This window comes from Neomonachus schauinslandi, chromosome 7 (assembly GCF_002201575.2).
Source record: "Neomonachus schauinslandi chromosome 7, ASM220157v2, whole genome shotgun sequence".
Classification (NCBI taxonomy): Eukaryota; Metazoa; Chordata; class Mammalia; order Carnivora; family Phocidae; genus Neomonachus; species Neomonachus schauinslandi.
The window spans coordinates 30,241,976-30,266,092 of NC_058409.1; the positions used below are offsets into that span (position 1 = coordinate 30,241,976).

At 53.3% G+C, this 24,117-nt stretch overlaps 3 protein-coding genes and 1 pseudogene across 3 annotated transcripts; 1 reads left to right on the top strand and 3 right to left on the bottom strand.

Moving 5' to 3' along the window:
- Nucleotides 1-39: 39 nt before the first annotated feature.
- Nucleotides 40-157, top strand: LOC123325467 (annotated as a pseudogene).
- An 868-nt stretch (nucleotides 158-1,025) lies between these two features.
- MZB1 (marginal zone B and B1 cell specific protein) lies at nucleotides 1,026-2,868 on the bottom strand. Its single transcript, XM_021702050.1, has 4 exons — nucleotides 2,695-2,868; nucleotides 1,764-1,891; nucleotides 1,282-1,392; nucleotides 1,026-1,182 (listed from the first exon to the last, which is right to left on the bottom strand). Exons 1-4 carry the CDS (start codon nucleotides 2,866-2,868, stop codon nucleotides 1,026-1,028), a joined length of 570 nt encoding a protein of 189 aa, XP_021557725.1.
- Nucleotides 2,869-5,046: 2,178 nt separating this feature from the next.
- On the bottom strand, nucleotides 5,047-8,109 carry PROB1 (proline rich basic protein 1). Its single transcript, XM_021702153.1, has one exon. The coding sequence runs from the start codon at nucleotides 8,107-8,109 to the stop codon at nucleotides 5,047-5,049; it is 3,063 nt and encodes a 1,020-aa protein (XP_021557828.1).
- Nucleotides 8,110-10,124: 2,015 nt separating this feature from the next.
- On the bottom strand, nucleotides 10,125-15,597 carry SPATA24 (spermatogenesis associated 24). Its single transcript, XM_021701985.1, has 6 exons — nucleotides 15,372-15,597; nucleotides 13,867-13,932; nucleotides 13,519-13,649; nucleotides 13,362-13,432; nucleotides 10,392-10,494; nucleotides 10,125-10,284 (listed from the first exon to the last, which is right to left on the bottom strand). Exons 1-6 carry the CDS (start codon nucleotides 15,486-15,488, stop codon nucleotides 10,155-10,157), a joined length of 618 nt encoding a protein of 205 aa, XP_021557660.1. The 5' UTR covers nucleotides 15,489-15,597; the 3' UTR covers nucleotides 10,125-10,154.
- Between the last annotated feature and the right edge of the window lie 8,520 nt (nucleotides 15,598-24,117).

Consider the following 24,117-nt stretch of genomic DNA (forward strand, 5'->3'; position numbering starts at 1 on the left):
TTTCTTCCTTCCTTTTTTTTTTTTAGAGAGAAAGAGCACATCGCTTCTCGGCCTTTTGGCTAAGATCAAGTGTAGTATCTGCTCTTATCAGTTTAGAGAGAGAGAGCACACACGCTCGCAAGTGGGGGGGGCACAGAGGGAGAGGGAGAGAATCTTAAGCAGACTCCGCCCTCAGTGCCGAGTCTATCTTGGGGCTCGAGCTCACAACCCCGAGATCATGACCTGAGCCTAGATCAAGAGTCGGATGCTTAACTGTCTAAGCCACCCAGATGCCCCTCTTTTATTTTCTAAGCCTCAGTTTCAGTGTCTGTCAGCTGGGGATTCGAGTATCTGTTCTGTCCACCTGCCAGGTCTGTCCACCTTCAGCAGATCAGGGAGATACTCACCAAGGAAGTGACAAGTTAGAGCGTGGCCTGCCCACAGGCTCCCGTTCTCAGGTGGGGCCCAGGTGGGGTGCTTTCCTCCATTGCTAAGGAAAGGTCCCAGGTCAAAAGAACTTCTGGGAAAGCAGGACTGAGAGCCAAGATACTGAATCCAGCTGTTCCAGGAACCCTGCCCTGCCCAGTCCCAGGCAGACACCTAGGGCCCAACCCTGTCAGCTGGGGTCAGAGGTAGAGTCCAGAAATTGAGCAGCTGCTGGGAATAGACCCAGTTAGACTAATGTTCAGGAAGGGGCCCAGATAGCTTGCAGTGGCTGAGTAGGTGTGTCTACAAGGTAGTCTGCTCATGGAGTTTTCCTTGGTTTTTCTCTCTTGGTGGATTTGGGGTTTCACCGCAGTCCCATATGCCTTTGACAGCTCGCTCACATTTCAACCCATGACACATCTCACCTACCTCTGGGAGACTGGTGGGAAGTAAGTGTATTTGGCCCTCTCTAGGTACAACATTAGCAGAAGTGCCAATGTCTGTCCTCCCAGCCCACAACCACTTTTTGCAGAGAGAGAGAATGAAGAAATCGAGGTCACTGGGTTTTATTTTACTCCAGAAGGGAAGGCCTACCCCCACCCCACCCCCGACACCCCCGACTAGAGCTCTGTCCTTGTGACAGTCGCCTCTTCCGAGCAGGCCCCTTGGGGTCCTCCACACAGCAATGCCTCCAGAGCCCCTCGGCCTTGTTGGTGGGCTTCGTAGATCTGGTCTTCTCCAAACTCCCCCAGGTAGTGCAAACATGTCGTGGAGAGCCTAGGGGAGCCCAACAGGAGCCTCAGACCCTGCCTGCCCCTCAGGGGGCTGATCACGGCTCCAAGGGTCTCCATCCTACTCCCACACCCCTGTCATCACCTGGTGGGCCAGGGGCCCCCTGTGATCATCACGCTGATGCTTGGCTCTGGCCCCTTGCTGAGTCCTGGGCCTGTGAGACGTTTCACCTGGTTCACTTCTCGGACCCCATAGCTGGAAACAGTAGGAAGGAGAGGGAGACAGCATTAGTGGGAGCCCTGCCAGCAAGGGATACATCCCCACATGAAGCCAGGCACACAGGGCATTTGCTGAATTCAGAATGCAGATTCTGATCCTCCCTGTTGGAAAACTGAGAACCAGAGAGGGAAAGCCCCTGTCCCAAGGTCACACAGCAACCTTGTCCCCTGGCCATGTATCATTCTACTTGCCCCCAGCTCCAGACCTCAGATTTCATCCCAGCCAGCCCCCTCCCTTGGACCAAAGCCCTAGTGGATTGTGTGTCTGGTGTGAGTGGGAGAGTGGGAACCTCTACCCATCAGCCCTACCCCTAGAGGAGGGTCCTAGGGGCCAGATTCTTGACTCACCCCTGCCAGGTCTGGGTGCAGCTCTGGTCCAGGACGTCTGTGTATACCGACTCGCTCAGCTCCCGCCGCTGTCCCCCTGAGCCTGGGGTGTGAAGCTTGGCCTCTGCCTTTGCCAAATGTTGCCACATCTAGAACAAGGAGGGGCTGAGAGCCAAGGCTTCGGGACTGCTCAATGGCGGCGGAGGGTCAGACAGAAGACTGGGTCTCCGGGAGAGAGTGAGGTGCCAAGGGAGACTTTTGGGCCCTCCCCCAGGTTCTGAAAGTTGGGACTGGGTCTGCTGACGTAGGATCCACCTCCCTGGGGTGGGGTGGGTGGGTAGGAAATGCTGAGGTGTGAAGGTAGGCCTGAGCACTGGAGCTCCTTCCCCAGGGCACACCTGCCCATCAGCCATGCTATTTTAAACCATAAGAACAAGGAAAGGAAAAAAACCAAAAAAACCAAAACAGAGCCCAGTCTTCAGTGACACGTGTACTCATAGGCTTCCCTCCCCCCACAGAGGTACTCAGGCACGCTTGACAGGTTTCTGTGTGAACTCGAGACCACACAGACTCATATATTCATGCCCTCAACCCATGTGCACACACGTACATATACACCAGGGCTTGCCAGCCGGAGAAGGAGTCCAGGCCGGAGAATAAGCCTGGAAAGGGAGGAGTCAGAGAGGACAAGCGGGTGACTCCCTGGGGTCTCAAGATACTGTGGGGTGTCCCAGATTATTTGCTCTCTGTTGGGCTGAGAGATGGGTAAACTGAGGCATGATGGTTTGGGTAAGGTGCAGATGGCAATGTCATGGAAAGCTGAGTCTAGCTCAGGGCCCAGGGGTGGGGGCTTGGAAATCAAAGGCCAGTGGTAGAATCTGAGGCTGATGGAGGGGCCTGGCTTCAGGAGGGACGTGGACAGGGGCAGGGGAACTGCAGGGGGGGTACTCACCTGGTAGACCACTGCCCTGCAGGAGTCACACCGCAGGTGAGCAGGCATATGAGCTGAGTACTTCTCCTCGTCGTCCAGCTGTGGGGCTGTGGCTGTGAGTGGGGCCCTGTCCCTGAAGCCCCCTGCGATGGCCCAGGCTCCCAGCAGCAGTAGCAGGCGCAGTGACAGCCTCATGGTCAGTGGCTCTGGCTCAGTGAGCCTGGGCTGTGGTTTGGGCGCAGGTGTGCGTGTGCCTGCGTGCTGTGGGGGCCACCCCGGAAAGCCTGACCCAGACCAATGGGGAACCAACAGCTCACCCCTCCCACTCTCTCCCTTCCCCCAGAGACGCCACGTGTGCACCTCCTCTACTGGGATCCCTGCTGCAGCCAACTCAGCCCCATTTCACAAATAGGGAACAGTGACGTAAGGAGGGGGGCTGGGCCTGCTCAGGGACACATGGGGGCTGACCCCTCCCATGTCCTGGGATCTGGCCACTCGGTGGGCACTGTACGGAGTACCTTGGGGGAAGAGGTGGTTAGTTAGTGTCATTTTTATGAGCACATGAAGGCTCAGAGAGAAGTGATGAATCCAAGACCATACAGCTTAGAAGGGCCATACTCAAGTTAGAACCCAAGCCTGACTGACCCCAAAGCCCACTGGCCACCCAGCCACCAGGGAGAATGAGGCCACGGGCATGGTTGCAAGCCTAGGGCTCTCTCCCTGGGAGGCAAGTTTGCGGAGGCAAGGATGCCAGAGTGCATGAAAGACACACATGGGCTCCCTCCCTGGGCCTTGGGGACCTCTCCACCCAGACCATACCCAGGCATGGAAGAACATTATAGGGGGTGTCACAGGTCACAGCAGGAAATCAGAAATCAGACAACTTACACGAGCTGTTCCAAGCATCATGGCTCATTGGGTCAGTGATTTATTGCACACCAGGATGAGGTAAGGGGACCAGGAGGGGCCCCGGGTCCTCCATGCCATCAGAACCAGCATCTTTGGCCATGAGAAGTTGTTCAGGTGAATCTGCCTCACAGCTCTCGCAGTCAGCTTCCAGCCCAAGGCAGGGAGGCAGGGACTTCCAGGGACCCAGGCCGCCCAGAGGCCTGGAACTTAAGTAAGGCATCAATCTCCATCCCTAACAACTGCTTCTAGTGGGAACTGTTCTTCCCCAAACTCATTACATCACATATCAGTTCAGCAAGGCCCTGCCACTTCAAGCTCAGAACTACACACAGACCCCCCCCACGGCAGAGCACCTCCTACCACATGCATCTCTCTCAGCCCTCCTCAGAGGCTCCGGCAATCTCAAGGTTCAATGTTCTCAATTAGAACACACGCTTCAGGTCCTGTTCCTTCCTTGCCGTGACCAGCCTGCCGAGCTAGGCCCTCTCTGGGCATGGCTGCCACTTCTGTTACAGAGGGAGGGGAACAAGCTGAGGGCTCCAAGTCTCTCTGCCCTGCTCCCCACCCCCACGGCATCCCTTCTACTGCCAGCCCTAACCCACCCTACACTACCCCCAGAGGCTTAACCATCCTCCCTGCTTGCTAAGCACTTCATCTGTCCCCCCCACCCTGGGTGGGAATGGCTTAAGGCTCCACTCCTGGCCCCAGGATGAGCCCGCTCAGCATCGAGGGCTTAGAGAGGCAAGTCAGATGCCGAGGTTGAGGGGAGGATGGGAAGTGGGGCTCCCAGCTGGAGACTACCGCTGCCTCCCCACCCAACCCCCATGCCCAGGCTGACCCTCCATAGCCCCTTCCATATTACATCCCTGCTCCATCTCCACCTGCTGTCCCCGCAGCTCCCTTTCTCCGATTCAGCCTGGCCGAGGGGCTGCACTGGCCACTTTCCCACAGCCTCCCAGGCCGAGGCTCAGAGCCTCTTCCAAATAGTACCAGAGTTGCTAGTCAGAGTCCTCCCTCCATCCACCAGCGCTCCCTAGCCTGTTCCTCCTCAGCTGGGTCACCTTCGGGGAGGGACAGACAGCTCACTACCTCTGGGGGCAGCCCCGACCTCTGCTGATCCTCTTTCTTGTTGCCCCTAGTGAACTCCCAACACGCCCTCAAGTCAGCTCCTAGGAACAACTCCTGAGACGCCTCACTTTCACACGCACACAAACACACCACACTCTGGGAATGCCTGGGAAGGGAGTATACAGTTTTGTTGGGGGAGGAAGTAGGCAGCCACTTTCTGAGTCCCAGCTCCATCAGTCCCAAAGTCTGATAGTTCTCTGAAGGTAACTTCCAGTGTGAAGACTGGGCGGGATGGGCAAAAGAGTTGATAGAAGGAAAGGAGGTCAGGGGACTGGATGCTAGAACCTCCAAGGCTATCAAACAGGCCCCAACACCCGCGGATCAGGCCCTGGGGCCTCACACGGGGAACAACGACCCCTTGCCGGGCTGGGCTGAACCTGAACTGTTGGGCGGAGCACAGAGGAGCAGAGGAGGAGCGGGGCTGAGGGTTCCACTCACTGGCAGGTAGTACATCCCGTCCAGGGGCCCCGCCTCGGAGGCCCAGGGTACATGGGGGCCGCTGAAGGCCTGTGGGCCGGGGGACGGCGGCATTGAGAGGCCCGGGATAGGCCCATAGGCGGGCGGGTAGAGGCCAGAGCCCGGGGCTAGCGGGGTGTAGACGCGGCGGGGTGGCCCCGGGGGCGACGGCGGCAGCAGCACCTCTACGTATTGCCCGCTTTCGGGGTCGAAGAGCAGCCGTAGCCGAGGCTGCCGCGGCGCCTCCACAAAGTAGTAGCGGCCGCTCTCGGGGTCCACCAGGACCTTCCCAGCGTACGCGGTCCCAGGTGGCCTGCGCGCCCCCTGGAAGGAACCTTCGGGGGACCGGTCCATCGGAGGCGCCGAGGCGGCACGGGGCTGGGGCGGGGCTGTTCTGCGGGCCGACGCCTGGGGCTCCCGCGGGACAGACGACCGGACCTCAGTCGCAGGCTCGAGGGCTACAGGGGGAGCCTCCAATTTGGGCGCTATCCCAGGGCTCGAGCTAGGGTGCGCCTGAGGGGAGCTGGGGCAGGGTGGTCGGGGTGGTTGGGGCCCGGCCGGCCCGATGGGCGACTGCTGGGGTGAGGTGCGAGCGCCGCCTAGAGGGCTGTTCCGCCCCTCGCCGTCGGGGACCAGGCCCTGGGCCTCAGCGTCCCGGTTCTCTCTGCCAGCACCGCGCGCCAGAACTCCCCCGGCTCCCTCTGGCCGGCGGCCCAAGACCAGTGCACCAGGCAGGCGGATCTCAGTGCGCGCGAAGGGTTTTGCCGTGCTGTTCTCTGCTCTCCGCCTCAGGACCCCGTTGGGCTGCGAAGCGTCCCGGGGGACTGGGTCAGGAGGCGGCTCTGGGGGCTCGTAGGGGTGCGTCACAACCGGAAGAAAGTCCTTGAGATAAACAGAAGTGTAGTGAGCTGGGGCTGGGGACCCCAGCGCCTGGAACTCTTGTGTCTTGGATGCGCCGCCCTCCTCCCCGCGGGGTTCCGCAGGAGGCACAGGCCGCCCCAAAGCTGGGGTTCCCGCGGAGAAGCTTGGCGCGTACGTGGTCTTCACCATCTTGCGCACGTCGCGGGGCCGCGGGATGGCCACGCGCGGCCGTCCGGAGGCGGCTTCTCCCGGGCCCAAGGCTTCCCGGTGCACATCGGCCTCCAGGGTACCCACGGGGCGACTGAGGCGCAGCTCAGGTGCAGCCACTTCTGGCGACGGCTGACTGCCTCGGAAGGCAAGATCCCGCCTCTCCCGCGTGGACTGCCTCGGCGCCTCTGTGAGCTCGGGAGTCCCGGCTGCGGACGGCCCAGGCAGCTCGAGCTCCTCTTGTCCTATCCCATTCAGAGCTTCCGACGCAGATACCATCGATGAGCCCTGCTGTGTGCGATCCCACGTCTCTTGGGGAGATGGGTTCCACGTCCCATTAGTACGATCTGGTGCCTCCCATGAGGACAGGGCCGGCGGGGACGGGTTCCTACAGCTCGCTGTGGCATTCCTAACTGCAGGTTGCCGAACCTCCGATAGGGAAGGAGCTTCGGGGGATGGGCTTCTTGTCCTGGCAACACCGTGATTCCATTGGGGAAGGGTCGGTGGGGAAGGGCTTCTGCGGACAGTTTCCTCAACAGCGGCATCCTGATTTCCCCATGCAGATGATGCCTCAGGGAACGACGGGCTACTTACCCTCCGAATAGCCCGATTCCACGGGGGCAGATTCTGGGGGGACGGGCAGTGTGGACCTCGTATCGTCCCATTTGGAGCCTGCCACAGCGGGGACGAGCTCCTTGGTCTCCCAGCCTTACTCGGAACTTCCCGGGGGGCCGTAGACTCGAAAGGCGGACTTTGTGCCCTCAGGACGGTTCGATCCAGAGTCTCTCGCGGGAACTGAGTCTTGAGTTCCTGACTGTGAGCCTCCTGAGTCTTCTCCCCTGACTGCAGGAAGATGCTGGAACTAACCGGACCCAGCGGCTCGGTCCCCGGCGCGGGCTTGTCGCGCCGAATCGCGCGCTCTCGGAGGCTGGGCCACGGCCGTGGTGCCCTGGTGGGGGCTGAACTATAGTGCACGCGGGGTGGCCGAGACCTGGCCTCCTCCAGGACCTTTCGGGTACTGCGGGCCGTTTCCCGAGTCGCACACTCTGGCCGCCCCGTGGGCCCGAAGGTGGCGCTGCCCGGGGCAGGGGCCGCAGGGCTCAGTTTTCTGGCCAGTGCTGTCTGCACTAGGCCCGCGGCTTCCTGCAGGCGGCCCAGCGACTCGTCCAGGGAGCCAGTGCGCAGAAGCAGTCGGGGGCGCGGTGCTCCCGCCTCCCGCGGCGGACTCCGGGGCCGGGGGCGCAACTCGATCTGACGCTTGGGCACCGTCCGGGTCCTAGCGGGCGCGTCGCGCTCCTCCAGCGCCACCTCCACACACTCGAACTGCGCTGGGGTCCCAGGACTCGGCCCGCGGGGCCGCAGCTCCAGGTAAGTGGCCCAGCGGGAGCCACCGTCGGGGGTCTGGGGCGTCGGTGTGGCGGGAGCCGGAGTCGCGGGCCCGGGCGGAGAGAGGCTGCGGAAAGCCCGCTTGGTGAGTTGTTGCACCTCGCTATCCGCCGCGTCCGAGCGGCTGAACAGAGCCCCGGCGCCGAAGATGACTTCCATCTCCCCCGACGGCAGCATGCGCAGCTGGGGCTGGGGTGGCCGCGGGCGGGAGCCCGGGCCTCGCGGGAAACCCGAGCCGGGCCCGAGCTGCTGGCGGCTATTCTGGGCGCTGACGGACAGGCGAGGCTGCGCGCCCGCCCCCAGCGCAGGGGCCACCCCGGGCCAATTCGCCCGGCACTCCGCGTCCGGCCCGGCGTCCGGGGGCTCTGGAGAACCCGGGGCCGTGTGGTAGGAGCCTGACGAACCGGAGGAGTCCTGACGCCGGGCGGGGGCCGCAGGCAGCTGCCCTGGGAGGCCGGGCAGGGCTGGCCGGGCGAGCGCGGTCAGCATGGTGGGGCTGGACGCCGCGCACTACCTCCCTCACGTTCGCCTCCGCCGGTGCCGCGGACGCCCGCACTGTCCCCGCCCCACCCGCAGATGTCGTGGGGTCACCGCGCCTTAAAGCGGCCGCGTCCGCGTCCGCTCGCGAATCGGTGGCGTCGCCAACGGGACAGCCTTGGGCCCTGGGCTTCGCTTTTCTAACCTTCTTCTCTGGTGCGGGCCAGAGGCCTAGGAGGGCTCTCCAGCCTCGGGCTGACAGGAAGGTGAGGGATGGGCAGGTGTCCTGTTGGAAGCCAGGAGCTAGGCCTAACTCTGCTCTTCACAGGCTAGGAAACAGGCTGAGCAGGGACCACCTGCCTGAGGTCAAGCACCGTGGCGTGTGGATCAGAATGTGAGCCAGGGGACCAGGACCACACTTTTGGGTCGGGCAACTCAGGTCTTCTGAGCAATTTCATCTTCCCCTTAGCCCCCAGTGTCTTCCCATCACCCCAGTGCACCCCTTCTCCCTGGCCCTCTCATCACTTGTCCCAGCTAGAGTTCATAAGGGTGCACTCACCACTTTCTTTGACCCATCACCCCACAATCTTTGATGGAGGAGCATTGCTTGGAGGGCTCCCCCAAATCCAGAAGTGCTAGGGCCTCAGGAAGGTGCTGTCCCTTGCTGGACCCATTGCCTTTAGTGGGAACATACTGGAAGGGGCTGGAGTGGATAGCTGTAACTTTTACAGATGGCCTTGGTACCTAGAACAAGCCCTAGATGCTGATGTGGGGTCTCTTAGGACCCTTTGGGGTAGCTGTAGCCCCCTCTCTAAAGCCTCTCTGAGGCAGAAAGAGCTCTGTGCTCCCCCAGGCACTTGCAAGGCCCTCACTCCAGCCCCCACCAACTCAGGACTCACCCTGGGGACAGGCACTGGTGGGGAAGCAGCCACCACCTGTCACTGTCCTGGGATAATGACAGTGGGCACCATTTGCCTTTAAACTTCTGGCTTCAAGTTCCTGCTATGATTCAGGCCCTGGCTGGCCTTAGAGCAAAAGCACCAGCACCTCCCCCTCTCCTGTGCACTCACCCTCACACTGACCCAGGTTAGGCTAGACTTCACAAATCTGACTCAGCCTCCCCAGTGGGTCTCCTGCCTGGGTGTGTCCCCATGATCACCTAGCCATCAGTGATGCCTTGTGAAAGGATCAAACTTGCCCATCATCTAGCCCTGCATATGTAAACTTAGCAAGTCATTGCCCCTTCAGAGACTGTTCTCCCAACTTAAAAATAGACAGAGCATTGTCCTTTTCCCTTCCTTCCCCTTGTGAAGAGTCAGTCGAGCCTCTGTTTGGGGGAAGTGTAAGAGGGTACAAGTGTGATTCACAGGTATAACAGTCTTGTTATATGATGGAAATGGATTTCCCAAATTCACTGTGGGACTGGAACCGACTTTGATGTCTCTGGTCAGGGCTTCTCTCTCTCTCTCACACCCACACCCACACCCACACCCACACACACAGCCCTTCCTGCTCTATAGCCAAGTTGGGAGAGTTAAATTTACCAGGGCGCTGGGAGTGGGGTGGGGTGTTTACAGGTAACCAGGGGTAACCAGAGCTGTTTACATAGGGAGGGGATTAAATACCAAGAGTAGGAAGGACAGTGCCTATTAGACAACAAAGTAGTCCTCCCCTAGGCTACACCCCCACGGTTCCCCTCCCCCTACCACCCAAGGGAGGGAAGGAAGTGGCAGGGGCTGGAGACTTGAGCATCATCCTTTTCTGAGCTCAGGAGTGGCCTGGAAGGTGGTGGTCCAAGGCCTGTCCCTGACCCAATCCTTGGTAACTTGATTCTCCCTTCTGTCACCAAGGCCCTCCAGGAGACAGGCAGGAAGGAAAAAAAAAGAACACCTTCTGCTTCTTCCCCTGCCTCTTCCCTGGGAATCAGGTCACTGGTGAGGCCTGTGATGGCAGAGGCCGGGACCCACAGGGATAGGAAGGATAGGGATGGGGACCCCCACAGCAGAGAAGGCAGAGGTCGGGCATTACAGCCAGTGAACAGGAAGGCGACGACCATTTTATTTTTCCCTGGGACGCTGGTGGCTCCGGCCCTGACGCGTCCCCGAGGCTTTCTTATGCTTCTGGTCCAGCACTTGGGCCATGTAGTTCTCTTGCTGCTTCTGGATCCGGTAGTCAGACATGTGATTCCTGCAACGGAGCCGGCTGGGCATGGGCTGGGGGCAGTATAGGGTAGGGGCCAGAGAGCTGGCTCCCCACTTCCATCAACAACCCCCAGCCTGGCCCAGACCCCTCACCTGAAGATCTGTTTCTGCTGGCTGATAACTTGCTGCAACTCCTTAATCTCATTCTCTTTGCCATTAAGTATATCTTCTTGCTTTATAATGTGAGACTCAATTTCTGTGGGGGAGAGAGGAAGGGAGGAGGGGTGGTTCCCATCCCAAGGGCTCCTTCCTGAGATAAGGCATTCATTCCCTTACAGGTCTTTTAAGAACTTGGCTCCCCCCACCCAGGGGTTCTCCACGAGTAGCTGCTAACACCTTAGTAAGAATGAGTTTATTATGGAGTTGTGACAGGCTGGTGGCTGAGGGGCGCAATGTCTGATGATGTGTCAGTGATTTCACAATTCTATTCTGGACCAGGTGACCCACATGAGGGCAGACGAAGGGCCTTGCAGAGAGGTGGACAGTGCTGCCCAAAGGCAGGAGGATGAACGGCTCCTGCCCTTAATTCCTGCCGATCTGTACAGATATGACCTCCTTGGCAAGACCCCTCCCAATCTAAAAGTACATCCCCTCTTAATAGTTCCTATCCCTGCTTTCTTTTTCTTAGCCCTTATAGCTAACATACCATATATTTTACTCACTTGTCTTCTTCCCTACTGGGATTTATATCCATAAATGCATAAGGATAAAGATTTTTTTACATTTACTGCTTTAACCCTAAGGTCTAAAACAGTACCTGGCATATAGAAGGTGCCCAACAAATTTATTTGTGGAGTGAATGAACAGGATAGCCTCTGGGGGTTTAGGACTTAGAAATATCACTTAGTTCATTCAGTCATCTCAATCCCAGCAGACCTACTAAGGGCCAGTTGGATGCCCAGCCCTGTGCTAGGGCTTCAGGGGAGAAGACAGGGTCCCTACCCTCAAGGAGGCAGCTCCTGAAAGAGAGTTAAGACTCCGAAACTGACCAGAACACAGAACAAGGCAATGTTTCAACAGCGTTAATATTGATGAGACAGTATTACCACTTTGGGCAAGTTGCCTCCTTTTCTAGACCCGTTTCCTCATCTGTAATGGGGACGGGGACAGCCCCTGTTCCACAGGGGCGTGAGGAGCACCCAGGGAGATAGTGGTGGCAAAGCTTACCCCCACATTAAGTGCTCATTAGACGCAAGGATGATTTTTGTGTCTTGTATCAAAATTGAAAGAGGCTGTAGGGATCTAGAGGGTGCTTCATTTATATGAACTGTTCCTTGAGGAGCCCTGGAAAATTCTGATCCCATTGCCTTTAAAGACTGGATGAACATTGACTAGAACACAAACTCTAAAAATGCAGAAATGCTGAAGCATTGAAGGTTTCAGAAGAAAAGACTTGGTAAAAAGTTAAGGCACGGCAAAGAAAAGAGGAGACAAACAAAGACACAGGGGAAGGGAGAGAATGAAAATGAGCTATGTGGGTCACAGAACCAGGATTGTTGAACCTTCTTCCCAAGGTCACCCAGATTGATTGATTGTGAAGTTCTTTTGGGAAAAGGCATCAGAAATTTATATGAATCTTTTAAAACAAATGAGAGATAAATTTAAAATAAATAGCACCTAATGAGAGAATGGTTAGAAAATCCCTTTGAGAAAAATAAGAAACTTTGTAAGTGTAAAAACCAAACTAAACCCACATAAAGGGAGGTTGGAGGGTAGGGAGGGCACAGGCCAGGGAAGGCTCAGGTCATGACATTTGCTCAGGCTTGTGTCCCAATAGAGGGGTTTGGGACATTCTGAGGGGAATTAGCCATGTTCCATCCCCATCGCATACACACATGCACCTTGCACAAGCAGAGCCCTCTGGCCTTGACTAATCTCTAGGAAATGCTCTGGCACCACCAGGAAAGAAGTCTACGTTCCTTTTAGGGAAATGGGGGTGGATAGGTAGAGAGGGAGGAAGGACTGGGGTCCAGTGGCCTTGGGTATGGAGGCAGTGACTACAGGTTGAGCCCCAGGGGGCCCCAATGGGAGCCCTTGATCAAACAGCCATGGGGCCTGTCAGCCCACCTAGTCAGATCAAGACATCAGCCTGCTGGCATCTTACCAGTGAGAGTACTCACCAAGGGAGACAGAGGGCTGGATTGAGGGGTATGGGGTGCCCAAGACTCCAGGTGGCAGCCCATCAGGAGGGACCCTGAATCTCTTTTGGACTTGGGCTGGTCTTTGGCCTACTCAAAATTGGCTGCAATGCATGAAGCAGGTTACATATGGAATTCATATCTATTTCTTAATAGATATGAATAGGTAAAGGGAATTTAGTGTCCTGGGGAACTAAAAAGGGGGTCCTAAGATCTAGGGCCACTGGATGGCTGACAGAAAGTGCCCCCAAACTCACAGCACCAACTGAGCCAACAAGTGGCCACAGACATCTGGCACAGAGCAGAGATGAAAATTAATGGCCTACAGACATATTCTACTCAGCCCATACAATAGTTTTAAAATTTCTAAATCAGTTGCCAACACTAAAAAGTCAGAAAAGTTTTTGTTAAAAAACAAAAAAAAAGGATCTGACAATACTGGGCCTCCATTCCCACGGCAGAGGCACTAAGCCCTTGAGAGGTGGCATGGCTCTTCCCATCACCACGGTCCCCACTCCTCCCTGTTGGGTCCCCAACCCTGACACTAGGGGTCAGCTCCCAAATAGGACTGAACTTGCCCTGTTGTTCCTCTTACAACAGTTATGAGTCAAGTACACTATTTCTAATACCCATCAAAAGTGGGAAAACAAAAGGTGGACTAAGAAGGTTGTATGTTTCAAGAAAAATGGGAGCAAGCCCGTTCTTTTATGGCCATGAAGAATATTGTACACCAACTGCTTCCCTCATTTCCGTGGCCTGCCTGGTCCCTGAAGGCCTTTGCGAAGGTGTGGCCCGCCTGGGCCTGCCTGTATCCTCAGCCGGGGGCAGAAGTTGGGGTGAAACCCTGCCCTGGACACAGGCACTGGGCTGTTAGGGAAGAGCCCATGCATGTAAGCGTGGGGGGGGGCACGGGCCTCCCGCCTACCATTGCACTTGGTGATGAGCTGGTCCTTCTTGCTGGATTCCTGCAGGGCTCTGCTCTTGACACTGGAGAGCCTGGGTGGAGAAGATAAGAAAGGGTGGGAAGGCTGACAGGCAGACTGGACCCCTAACCCTTCACCCCCCTACCAAGGTCCACTCACGCCTTCTCAAAAGCCAGCTTCTCTTGCTCCAGCTGTTTAGATAGCACCTCTACCTCTCCGAGGGCAAACTGCAACTTCTCCTCTTCTTTGGCCAGGAGGACCTTGGTCTTGGCGTGGGCAGCTTTCTCTTCCTGCAGGGGCAGCAGCAGTGACCTCATTAACCCTAAGGCACCCTGGGTCTCCTCGGTTCCCTTAACCAGCTCTATTTCTCAAAGAGGCACATGGAAGCCAGGACCCAGGAAGATTCTGTTCTCACTACTAGGGCTGGAGGCTCTCAGTAACTGTGCCCATCCACAGGGATCCCAGGAAATGGGGGAAGATTAGGAGCCTGCAGAGTCCATTACTTACCATCAGCTTCTTCTCCACTGCCTGGAACTCTTCCTTACTGACAAAATTTTCATCCTGGAGAACCATCTGCAACAGAGCCAGGCTCAGGGAGGGCCTGGGGCTGGAGTGGGAGGGGTACTCTCTAGGGACCAGGAGCAAGGTTAGACAGTGGGCTGATACCCACGGCACCTAGGATGAGACTTGGGCTCCGAGAAGGGAGAATTTGGTTCCACAAGATTCACAGAGGCTCAGCTCTAGGTCCTACCCTCAAGGAGCAACCAGTCTGATATATGAGATAGCTCATGGCCAGCACTTCTAACATGGTGTGTGCTATGATGGAGAACCACAAAGGGCTGTGGTAGTCAGGGGAGGCCCCTGGCCTGGGGAAAGGTCAGAATTGCTTCCAGAGAAGGATCATCAGACAGGACATCTGACTGCTAAACAGGGGCAGGCCAGAAGAAGGGGTGGGATAGAAAAGTGTTCGGGTGAGAACACACATGCAAATGCCAGCTTCGAAGAAAAAGAGCTGGGTACCCTCAGGGAATTGCAAGTAATTCAGTGCCTAGAGCTGCACACACCCATTAGAGTGAGAAATAGTTAAGTCAGCTTTGTTTCTGAGATGGAGCTATTTCACAACCTTCTTATCAAGATATATATATATATATAAAAAAAAGGGAAAAACCATGAAAACTCCAACTGGCCAGGATTTTACCATGCCAGGTAATCTGTGGCTCCAATGTTTTGAACTCGCGAACGAGGGTTTGCTTGAGAAGGCAAAAGCAAAGGGACATAAAGGGGTCAGAAGCCCTTAAGTTAACATGTGTAAGGGACAAACCTGTGCTTACTGCACTCAGCATGGCGCTGCATTAGACACAGGGAAGGGGATGTCCACAAGAGAAAAGATGTTATAGTTTCAATGCCTGCACCTGAGGGCCCTGGGATGCCAACGAAGTCATCTCCAATTAGAAATGGGGAAAGTGGGGCGCCTGGGTGGCTCAGATGGTTAAGCATCTGCCTTCGGCTCAGGTCATGATCCCAGGGTCCTGGGATCGAGCCCCACATCCAGCCCCACATCGAGCCCCACATCGGGCTCCTGGCTTAGCGAGGAGCCTGCTTTTCCCTCTCCCTCTGCCTCTCTCCCTGCTCATGCTTTCTCTCTCTCTCTCTGTATCTCTGTGTCTCAAATGAATAAATAAAATCTTAAAAAAATAAATTAAAAAAAAAAAAAGAAATGGGGAAAGTGAGGCTCGGTGAACAGACCGGGACATAACTACCAGGCCTTACACAACCAGAGAGTAGAAAACAACTTGATTTTGATTTAAATTCCCTGGTAAATCTTCATGAAGACCTTGCCCCATTTTGGCTCCACCCCTATCACCTGGAACACATCTGGGCCCCGCCTCCTCCTGATGACGCCATTGGCAAGGTGCTCTAAGCTCGCCAATGGCTTCGGGACAGGGTTTGGCCCCGCCCCCTCCATTTAGGTGTCAGGTCTGGCCTCTACCCCAGCTTTTCTGGCTGCGTACCACGTTCCTCAGCTGATGGATCAGTTCCTCCTGAGATTCGATCACGTCCCGCAGTTGATCGAAGGCGAGACACACTGATCCTGACCCCCCCTGCGACCACCCGAGGGGCGTCGCCATCTTTCGCCCCCGCCAGCTCGTTGGAAATGGCTGTCTCTGGGCGCCTCACTCACCGTCGCCCACCAATGAGAATGCAACGCCATAGAGCACCCTGGCAACCAGGGGTGGGGACTTCCTTTGTTAGCGGGGATAGGGCCCGCCTCTTAAAGGAGCCGCTCTCTGAAAGGGGCCTACTGGGGTAGGGGGAATCTCTAACAACCCTTAAGAATTTAAGTTCATAGTTTATTAGCACACCTGTTTTGTCTTATGTTTGTCACGCAGACCGGAGGAGCAGTCGGGGCCCGGCTTATACTTCTTTAAGGAAGTGAACAGGCCTTACTCAGACAACGGCTCTCTCAGCCTTCTCCCAGGGCCTGTTAAACTGCTAGACTTCTGAAGCAAAAGCTAGCTAAGGCAACCTCTGCATCTTTACCTTACCAGGCTTCTTTGTCGCGCCCTAATTTCTAGATTTCCCCCAGAGTATGGGACTCCAGCCTCCTGTGATCACTCTTCCACGTATGAATACACTCAGTACTTAGGTGGCCTGAACCCAAGCAATGAAGGGAAGCCCAGGAACAGGAAAGGAAAGTGGCCTCACCCAAGATAAGAATACTCGTGCTCTGGTACCAGGCTTTTGGCAGCCACACTGGACCCATGTGCTACCGTGTCAAGGTACCGGGGAGGGCCCTGAAGAGATCAGGAGAACTGAGGAGGGGCATGAAAGTGACGGGGAACAGAGGTACAGAAGGATAAAGTGTTCCTAAAGTGACCATACATCCTCACCGAATCCCCTTTGAGGGCTTTTTTTTGAAACCCAAATAAGATTAAGTAAGCTTAGGAAAAGTCAGAGCTAAAATTTACTGAGTATTTACTATTTTGTGGCACCATTGTGCCTTTTTAGTACTATTTAATGTAATCATCACAATAATCCTGGGAAGTAGGTTATAATATTATTTTACAGATGAGGAAATGCAGGTTCTATGAGGATGAGTAACTTGCCAAGGTCACCCAAGCTAGGAAGCTTTGGAACAGGGTTTTAACATGGGAAGTTTGATTCCAGAGTCCATGTTCTTAACCATGATGCTGTGTTAGATTTTTGATGAACATAATGGATACTAAAGTTGTAGAATTTGATACCCCCAAGCAGGAAATGACTTTATTAAGGAGTTTGGAAAAAGTATTATCAATGGGGGTGCCTGGGTAGCTCAGTTGGTTAAGTTACTGCCTTCTGCTCAGGTCATGATCCTGGGGTCCCAGGATTGAGTCCCGCATGGGGCTCCCTGCTCAGCAGGAAGTCTGCTTCTCCCTCTGGCCCTCCTCCCTCTCATGCTCTCTCTCTATCATTCTCTCTCTCTGTCAATAAATAACTAAAAATCTTAAAAAAAAAAAAGAAACTTAAAAAAAAAAAGTATTATCAGTGACCAGGAAGGGGAGCTGAAAGCAGCTCAGGCTGCTCCCCAAATCTCCCCAGGGGCCTCTTTCGGGGTTGAAATTTGTGGCTTGATAAATGTGGCCATTTCTGTGGATCTCCCAGTAGTAGCTCTTGTTTCATTTTTTCCATGTTTCTTATGTCTATTCTCACATCCTTGAGAGCGAGGCCCTTCCTTCCTTCCTTCCTTCCTCCCTCCCTCCCTCCCTCCTTCCTTCCCTCCCTCTCTCTCTCTTTCTTTCTTTCTTTAAAGATTTTATTTATTTATTTGACAGGCAGACACAGCCAGAGAGGGAACACAAACAGGGGGAGTGGGAGAGGGAGAAGCAGGCTTCCCGCGGAGCAGGGAGCCCGATGTGGGGCTCGATCCCAGGACCCTGGGATCATGACCTGAGCCGAAGGCAGACGCTTAACGACTGAGCTGAGCCACCCAGGTGCCCCTCTTTCTTTTTCTTTCTTTCTTTCTTTCTTTCTCTATCCATCTATTTGAGAGAGAGACAGAGAGATGGGGGGTGGAGACAGAGGGTGCAAGTATGGTAAGAGGCAGAGGGAGAGGGAGAGAGAAACTCCATCAGGCTCCATGATGAGTTTGGAGCCCCAGGTGGGGCACAGAGCCCACTGCAGGCTGGATCCTGAGACCCGGAGATCACAACCCCAGCCAAAACCAAGAGTCGGACACTCAACCAACTGTGCCACCCGGGACCCCAAGAGAGCAAGGCCATTTCTATTGACCAATCTTAAAGGGCCTAGAGCGGTACAGTGCAATAAAACTTCTGTGATGGAATTAGTCTACATCTGCACTGTCCAGTACTGCAGCCTAAAGCCACAGATAGCTAGCGGTTCAGCACTGGAAATGTCGCTCATGTGACTTGAGGAATCATTTTAAATTAAAAAAAATGTTTAATTAGTTAAAATTAAAATTAAAATTTACATAGCCATAGTAGCTAGTGGCTACTGTGTTGGATAGCATGAGCCTAGAAGGTGCCATGTGGGTTGTGTGCCTCAGCACAGAACCTTCTTGGAACTTTGTCTATCAAATGTGAGTTCACCTGAATTACCCTTGACCGAGCTGCACCTTCCTCTGGGGCAGAAATCACTGGATTTCCCCCTTGACCTGTGTTCTCTCTCTGGAGTCTTTCATGAAGTGCTACTTTGATGTCCCTTGCCATTTACGTTCACCTCCAGAAGCTGGAATAGGCTGCCCTCCAGGGTAAAACTCTGGAGTGCGGTAGTCACCAGCCAGTTCCCTGCGGATAGGAGATTATGAGCAAGAGAGAACCCTGGATCCACATCCATACCAGCATGGACGTGAAGGATGGTCACCCTCGTCGGGGACTGCTACAGACTCCCACTCTATATGTCAACAAATACTACAGGCTTCTGGCCTCAGTCAGGGCTCAGTGAGGGTCGGGATGACAAAACATCACAAACAGCTCTGTGATCCTGACCCAGGAAGTGTTACCTTTCTGCACAGGGTTGTCATTCTGGTTGACGTTCCCATTATCTATTGCTGTATAACAAACCATTCAAAATTTACAGCTTAAAAAAAAATAATTTCACTCAGGAAACTCCAATTTGGGCAGGGTTCAATAGTGAAACTCACCTCTGCTCCATGTTGTATCAGCAGGGATTTTTTGGGGGGCCTGGCGGGGGGGGAGAGGGAGAGAGGCTAGAAATTCTATTTCCAAGATAGCTCACTTATGTAACTGGCAAGTTGGAGCTATTAGCTGGGAGCTCATTTGAGGCTGAGGACCAGGGTTCTTGTTCCTCTCCATGGGCTGTTTGGGCTTTCTTATAGCATGGTGATTAGGTTTAAGAGAAAGCATCCAAAGTGATAGGAAATGGAAGATGGCCACTTTTTTAAGGCTTGGGCCTAAAAACCGGCACAGTGTAATTTCTGCTATATTCTATTTGCCAGGGAGCCTCAGAGTTCAGATTCAAGAAGAGGGAATACATCCCACCTATTGATAGGAGTAATTTCAAAGAATTTGGGCTGCACTTCCAGTGGACGTCCTGGCGGATGACTATGTCATTTCTCCAAGGTTCACCTCAGATAAAACCAGAATGAAACAGTCTAGTGAGGGAGACAAGCATCAAATAAACAGCCACTTAAATCCCAAATTGAGTCATTATCCAAAGAAATAACATCATAGCTCTGACAGGTGGTAAGAAAGAGAGGAATGCATTTTGTTTTGTTTTGTTTTGTTTTAACTAGTTTTCATGCCCAACATGCGGTTGAACTGATGACTCTGCGATTAAGAGTCACATGTTCTACCTACTGAGCTAGCTAGTTGCCCTGGAATGAGAGTATTTTAAAGGGAGATTTTTGCCCAGTCTGGGGTGTCAGGGAAGGCTTCTGTGAGGAAATGGGATGTTTGTGCTGAAACCTATTAAGATTACCAGGAGGCACTTAACAAAACAGGTAAGGGCAGGTGAGTTGGAAAGGGTTCCAGAAAGAGGAAACAGTATTCATAAGGTCCCTGGGGCAAAAGGAGTTGGCAAAGTATAGTAATTAAAAGGCTAGTATGGCAGAAAAGAAAAGGTTGTAGGGGCAAGAAGGGTCAGTGGCCAGAAACTTGGTAGAACCTTGTTAAGCGTTAGGCCGTGTTAAGAAAGCTGATGGTTTTTATTCTGGGGGCAAAAGAAGGCTACTCAGGGGTGCCTGGGTGGTTAATGGTTAAGCGTCTGCCTTCGGCTCAGGTCATGATCCCAGGGTCCTGGGATCGAGCCCCACATCTGGCTCCCTGCTCTGCGGGAAGCTTGCTTCTCCCTCTCCCACTCTCCCTGCTTGTGTTCCCTCTCTCGCGTTCTGTCAAGTAAATAAAATAAAATCTTAAAAAAAAAAAAAGAAAGCTACTCAAATACTTTAGGCAATAGGGTGACATAATTTATGCTCTGAAAAGATCTCTCTGGTTGCAGTGAGGTGTACAGATTGGAGGTGGCCCTGAATAGATGCATAGAGACTACTTAAGAAGCTATTACAGGGGGGCGCCTGGGTGGCTCAGTCGTTAAGCGTCTGTCTTCAGCTCAGGTCAGGTCATGATCCCAGGGTCCTGGGATGGAGCCCCGCGTCGGGCTCCCTGCTCAGCGGGAAGCCTGCTTCTCCCACTCCCCCTGCTTGTGTTCCCTCTCTCACTGTGTCCCTCTCTGCCAAATAAATAAATAAAAATCTTAAAAAAAAAAAAAAGAAGCAGCAGCTATGGGTGGCTCAGTCGGTTAAGCGTCTGCCTTCGGTTCAGGTCATGATCTCAGGGTCCTGGGATCGAGTCCCACGTCGGGCTCCCTGTTCAGCGGGGAGTCTGCTTCTCCCTCTGCCTGCCGTTCTCTCTCTCCCTCCCTCTCTCTGACAAATAAATAAAATCTTAAAGAAAAAAAAAAAAAAGAAGCTATTATAGTTTTCGGAGCACCTGGCTGGCTCAGTCAGTAAAGCAAGTGGCTCTTGATCTTGGGGTTGTGAGTTCAAGCCCCATGTTGGGTATAGAGATTGCTTAAATAAACTTAAAAAAAAAAAAAGAAGAAGCTATTGCATTTTTTAAAGATTTATTTATTTGAGAGAGAGAGAGCACACGCGCAGTGGGGAGGGGCGGAGGGAGAGGGAGAGAGAAATACAAGCAGACTCAGGGCTGAGTGCAGAGCCCGATGCAGGGCTCGATCTCACAACCCTGAGATCAGACCTGAGCCGAAACCAAGAGTCCAACACTCAACCAGCTGTGCCCCCCAAGGCGCCCCAGAGCTATTGCAGTTTTTATCAGGAAAAGTGGCTGGTAGTTTTGGAGTCAGATGGTGTCAGAGGAGATGAAGGGAGTAGTTAGATTTAGGTTGTTCAGGAGGTCAAACTGATAGGACTTAAGGAGGGAGGGGATACGGGAGAAAAAGGGAGCCAAGGTGTTCTGATTGTCTACTGCTGCTAACAAACAGCCACAATATGTCATGACTTAAAACAGTAACCGTATTATCATCTGCTCGTGATTCTGCAGTTTGGACAGGGCTTGGTGGGGCAGCTCATTTCCGTCCTGCCCGTTGGCTTGGGTGGCGGCCGACACGGCTCGGCTTGGATTTTATCTCTGGGTGCTCAGTGCTTGCTGCCGACTCGGTTGTTTGGTTCTCCTCTGCATGGCTTCTCCATGTGGTTAGCTTAGTGCTCACAGGGTGCTTGGACTTACGTGGCAGCTGGCTTCCCCTAAGTGCAAAAATGGAAGCTGCTAGTTTTGCCACGTTCTATTGGTTAAAGATCAAAGGCCAGTTCAGATTAGAAAGGGGACTACACAAGGGCACAAATACTACTTGTGGTCCTTTGGGGGATACAAAATGAGGTCTCCCGTACAGAGATTCCTAGCTTTCTGACTTTCACACTTGGATGGATGGTGGTGCTATGCAGGGAATTGGGAGCACCGTGTGTTGCTTCCCTCTTCTGTTAAAAAAAAAAAAAATGACTGCATTCTGTAAGAAGGGTGATTATATTTCAAGTCTCTTCTTCAGAGGTGCTTTCACTGAAGCCTCGGGCTGGATTGAATTCCTCTATTATAGCTCCCCAAGGTTTCCTTGGTTTCCCCTCTGACATTCATCCCGCTGGGGAGCACTGTCTGAAGTTAGCTTCCCCCTCAGATGTGAGCTCCAGGAGCCCGTGGTGCTGGGTCTCACTCGTTCCCCAACCCCATCCCCAAACTCAGCCCACTTGACACAGAGTAAGTTCTCCATCTTTGATGAATTGAATCTCATCTCCATCTTTTTCCAAATGAAAGGTATTATTATGACCCATGCATTGTATTTTTAAAGTCTTTTATTTATTGTTAGTTATCTCTGCACCCAAGCTGGGGCTCGAGCTCATGACGCTGACATCAAAAGTCACATGTTCTTCTGAGTCAGCCAGGCGTCTCCCATGTACTGTATATTTAAACCAAGACTTTCCTAAACATGGGTCACTGGGAACAAGGCCATTAAGGAACTGGGATACCACCTGGTTTTCAGAAGCTAAGTAGTTTAGCTCTGTACACTGGCTGGAATATGCTGCAGCTGCTGTTGTTACCTGATGGAAAAAAACTATGGATTGGCGATGCCACCAGTTATCTGTTGTTCTAAACACCGACAGTTCCAGTGATGGATTCGGGAAGGTTGGCGCAGAGGAGACACACTAGGCCTCCTCTAGTCCCAAGTGGCTCCAAGGGAGTGAGACAGTATGTGGTGCCCAAGGGTGACAGGAGCAAGGGTAAAAGAACAAAGGGAAAATATAGACCCATTCTTTTTATATAAAATCATTTAATTTCTTTCTCTGTTAAATTACACTCAATCCAGATGCAGTGGATCAGGTGACCAGAGTTTTCAGGATTTGTATTTCCCCAGGAGCTGATTCCATCTGTGTCAAACCCGGCTCTGGTCACAGAACATTCACATCTTTAATTCCAAATACTGAGTGTGATGCAAATGATGTACTCAATATCGAACACATGGATATATAGTTACTCGGTGGTCATTGCAGGAGGTATCAACAATGCAGGCTCAAAAAATATGATGTAGAGTAACTTGGCCCTTTCCAAAAAATAAATATATTAGAACACTAAGCTTATACCATAAATGAGTCCAAAATAAATACTAATTAAGAGCTAGCTTCTGTGAGGAACAGAGCATGCAGAGACAATGAACTAGAAAGTGTGGACAGTTGTAACAGAAAACTTCTGGAATCCCACCAGTGTCTCCTCACAAAGCCAGTCCTGAGCGTGAGGATGAAAATGAGGAACAACACAAGGCTTGGCGGGGCTGCTGGATCCCATGTTCCAGTGGGGTTTGGAGTTCAGTGTAATTTCTAAGAGTTTCCAACAGAAAGCACAGCAACGGCATTTTCTTACTGGTCAGTTGTCCCAAGCTGGGAGGCCTGGAGCTGATCAAGGAAGTTCAGAAGTTTTCTGGTTTGAACAGATGAACCCCAGGGTTGCTAATGTGGGGACACGGATTCCTTGAAGCTGTGGTGTCCTCTGTGTGAGAAGGGTTTTCCCCCTCCCCTCCTCACTGCTGATCAGGCGGCGCAGAGTGTCCTTTCATTCTGATGAGTGGGAGCTTCACCTTCTGCTTGAGCCGCTAGCCCTGCTTCTTAGCCCCACTCCCACCTCAGAGCTCTCCATTCTGCATTAATGCAGAGAGTGACATGGCAACACAGCAAGAATCAGCCTGACCTAAGGAGTTTATACATCATCAGGAACCCTTCCAAAAGATGTAGGCAAGAGGAAGATGCTTATTTTACCATCATGCAGACAACCCATCTAAAATAGAACCCAGGAAATTAGAGTGTAGCCATATTCTGGACCGTGCCAAATGGATGAAACTATTCTTCAACAAAGGCAAATACCCTTCTGCTGAGGAAAGCCAGAGGTGGTGTCGTCTCTTAGGTGATAAACACAACAGTACCATCCGTGCTATGAAAACAGACAAGAGACCTGATGTTTAATGTAGTTCTACCTCTCTTTAGTGTCATCACAGGTAACTCATCTCTGCCATGAAATCCATGTCAAGTCAATTTAATCATGGCCCCTTTTTTCTAGCAGAGACTGGAGCTGGGGAGGGGAGAGCTTTGATTTGTGTGTGTATAGGGAATCTTTCCATAAGCCTGTTTGGCTCACAGGCATATTTTATAGTGTAAATCCCCTCAGCTACTCAGAAAGGATCAAGGAAGTCCCCCAAACCAGGAAGACAGACCTAGTTGAGCAGCAAAATCTGGCTATCTCTGGAGCTGCTCCCCTCCCCACAGCCGAGCAGGTGTCCCCTACCAGCCACCAAAGATCCACTCTTCACCTCTGGACCCATCTCCTGACCCTGTGAAATGTCCATGTTGAACCATGCTAGACATGTCTGCCTAAATCAAGGCTATGCCTCTGAAAGGACAAACTCTACTTTGGAAATCAGTTTTGATATAGGAACTTTCCTTTCCTCCTGAAGAAAACATGGAGTGTAGACTACAGTCACCTATTGATCTTCCAGGTTCTGACTCATGATGATCTAGGCAGCTCAACCCTGGTAGTTCACCTAGACGAGAGGGCCCAGAACCACGGGGCCTGGGCAGTAATTCACCTCTTCCTTGTCACTAGTGGGAAGGGCTGCCTGCTTTTGAGGGACCTCTTGTTTTGTACACAGAATTGTTATAGACAGGGTCTTGCTTCCTCAAGGCCAGGGAGGAAGGTGTCTGGAGTGAACGCAGGACTGCTGTAAAAAGGATACAGGGTCCCAGGGTCA

What these genes read in the sequence shown, in the direction of transcription:
- MZB1 (XM_021702050.1), bottom strand. Translation starts at nt 2,868, where the DNA reads ATGAGGCTGTCACTGCGCCTGCTACTGCTGCTGGGAGCCTGGGCCATC. An exon ending in GCAGGGCAGTGGTCTACCAG is followed by an intron (nt 1,892 to 2,694) that starts GTGAGTACCCCC and finishes TCCTTGTTCTAG; the next exon opens with ATGTGGCAACATTTGGCAAA. An exon ending in GGGGGCCCCTGGCCCACCAG is followed by an intron (nt 1,183 to 1,281) that starts GTGATGACAGGG and finishes GGGCTCCCCTAG; the next exon opens with GCTCTCCACGACATGTTTGC.
- PROB1 (XM_021702153.1), bottom strand. Translation starts at nt 8,109, where the DNA reads ATGCTGACCGCGCTCGCCCGGCCAGCCCTGCCCGGCCTCCCAGGGCAG.
- SPATA24 (XM_021701985.1), bottom strand. Translation starts at nt 15,488, where the DNA reads ATGGCGACGCCCCTCGGGTGGTCGCAGGGGGGGTCAGGATCAGTGTGT. An exon ending in GCTCATCACCAAGTGCAATG is followed by an intron (nt 10,495 to 13,361) that starts GTAGGCGGGAGG and finishes TCTCCCCCACAG; the next exon opens with AAATTGAGTCTCACATTATA. An exon ending in CAGCAGAAACAGATCTTCAG is followed by an intron (nt 10,285 to 10,391) that starts GTGAGGGGTCTG and finishes GCTCCGTTGCAG; the next exon opens with GAATCACATGTCTGACTACC.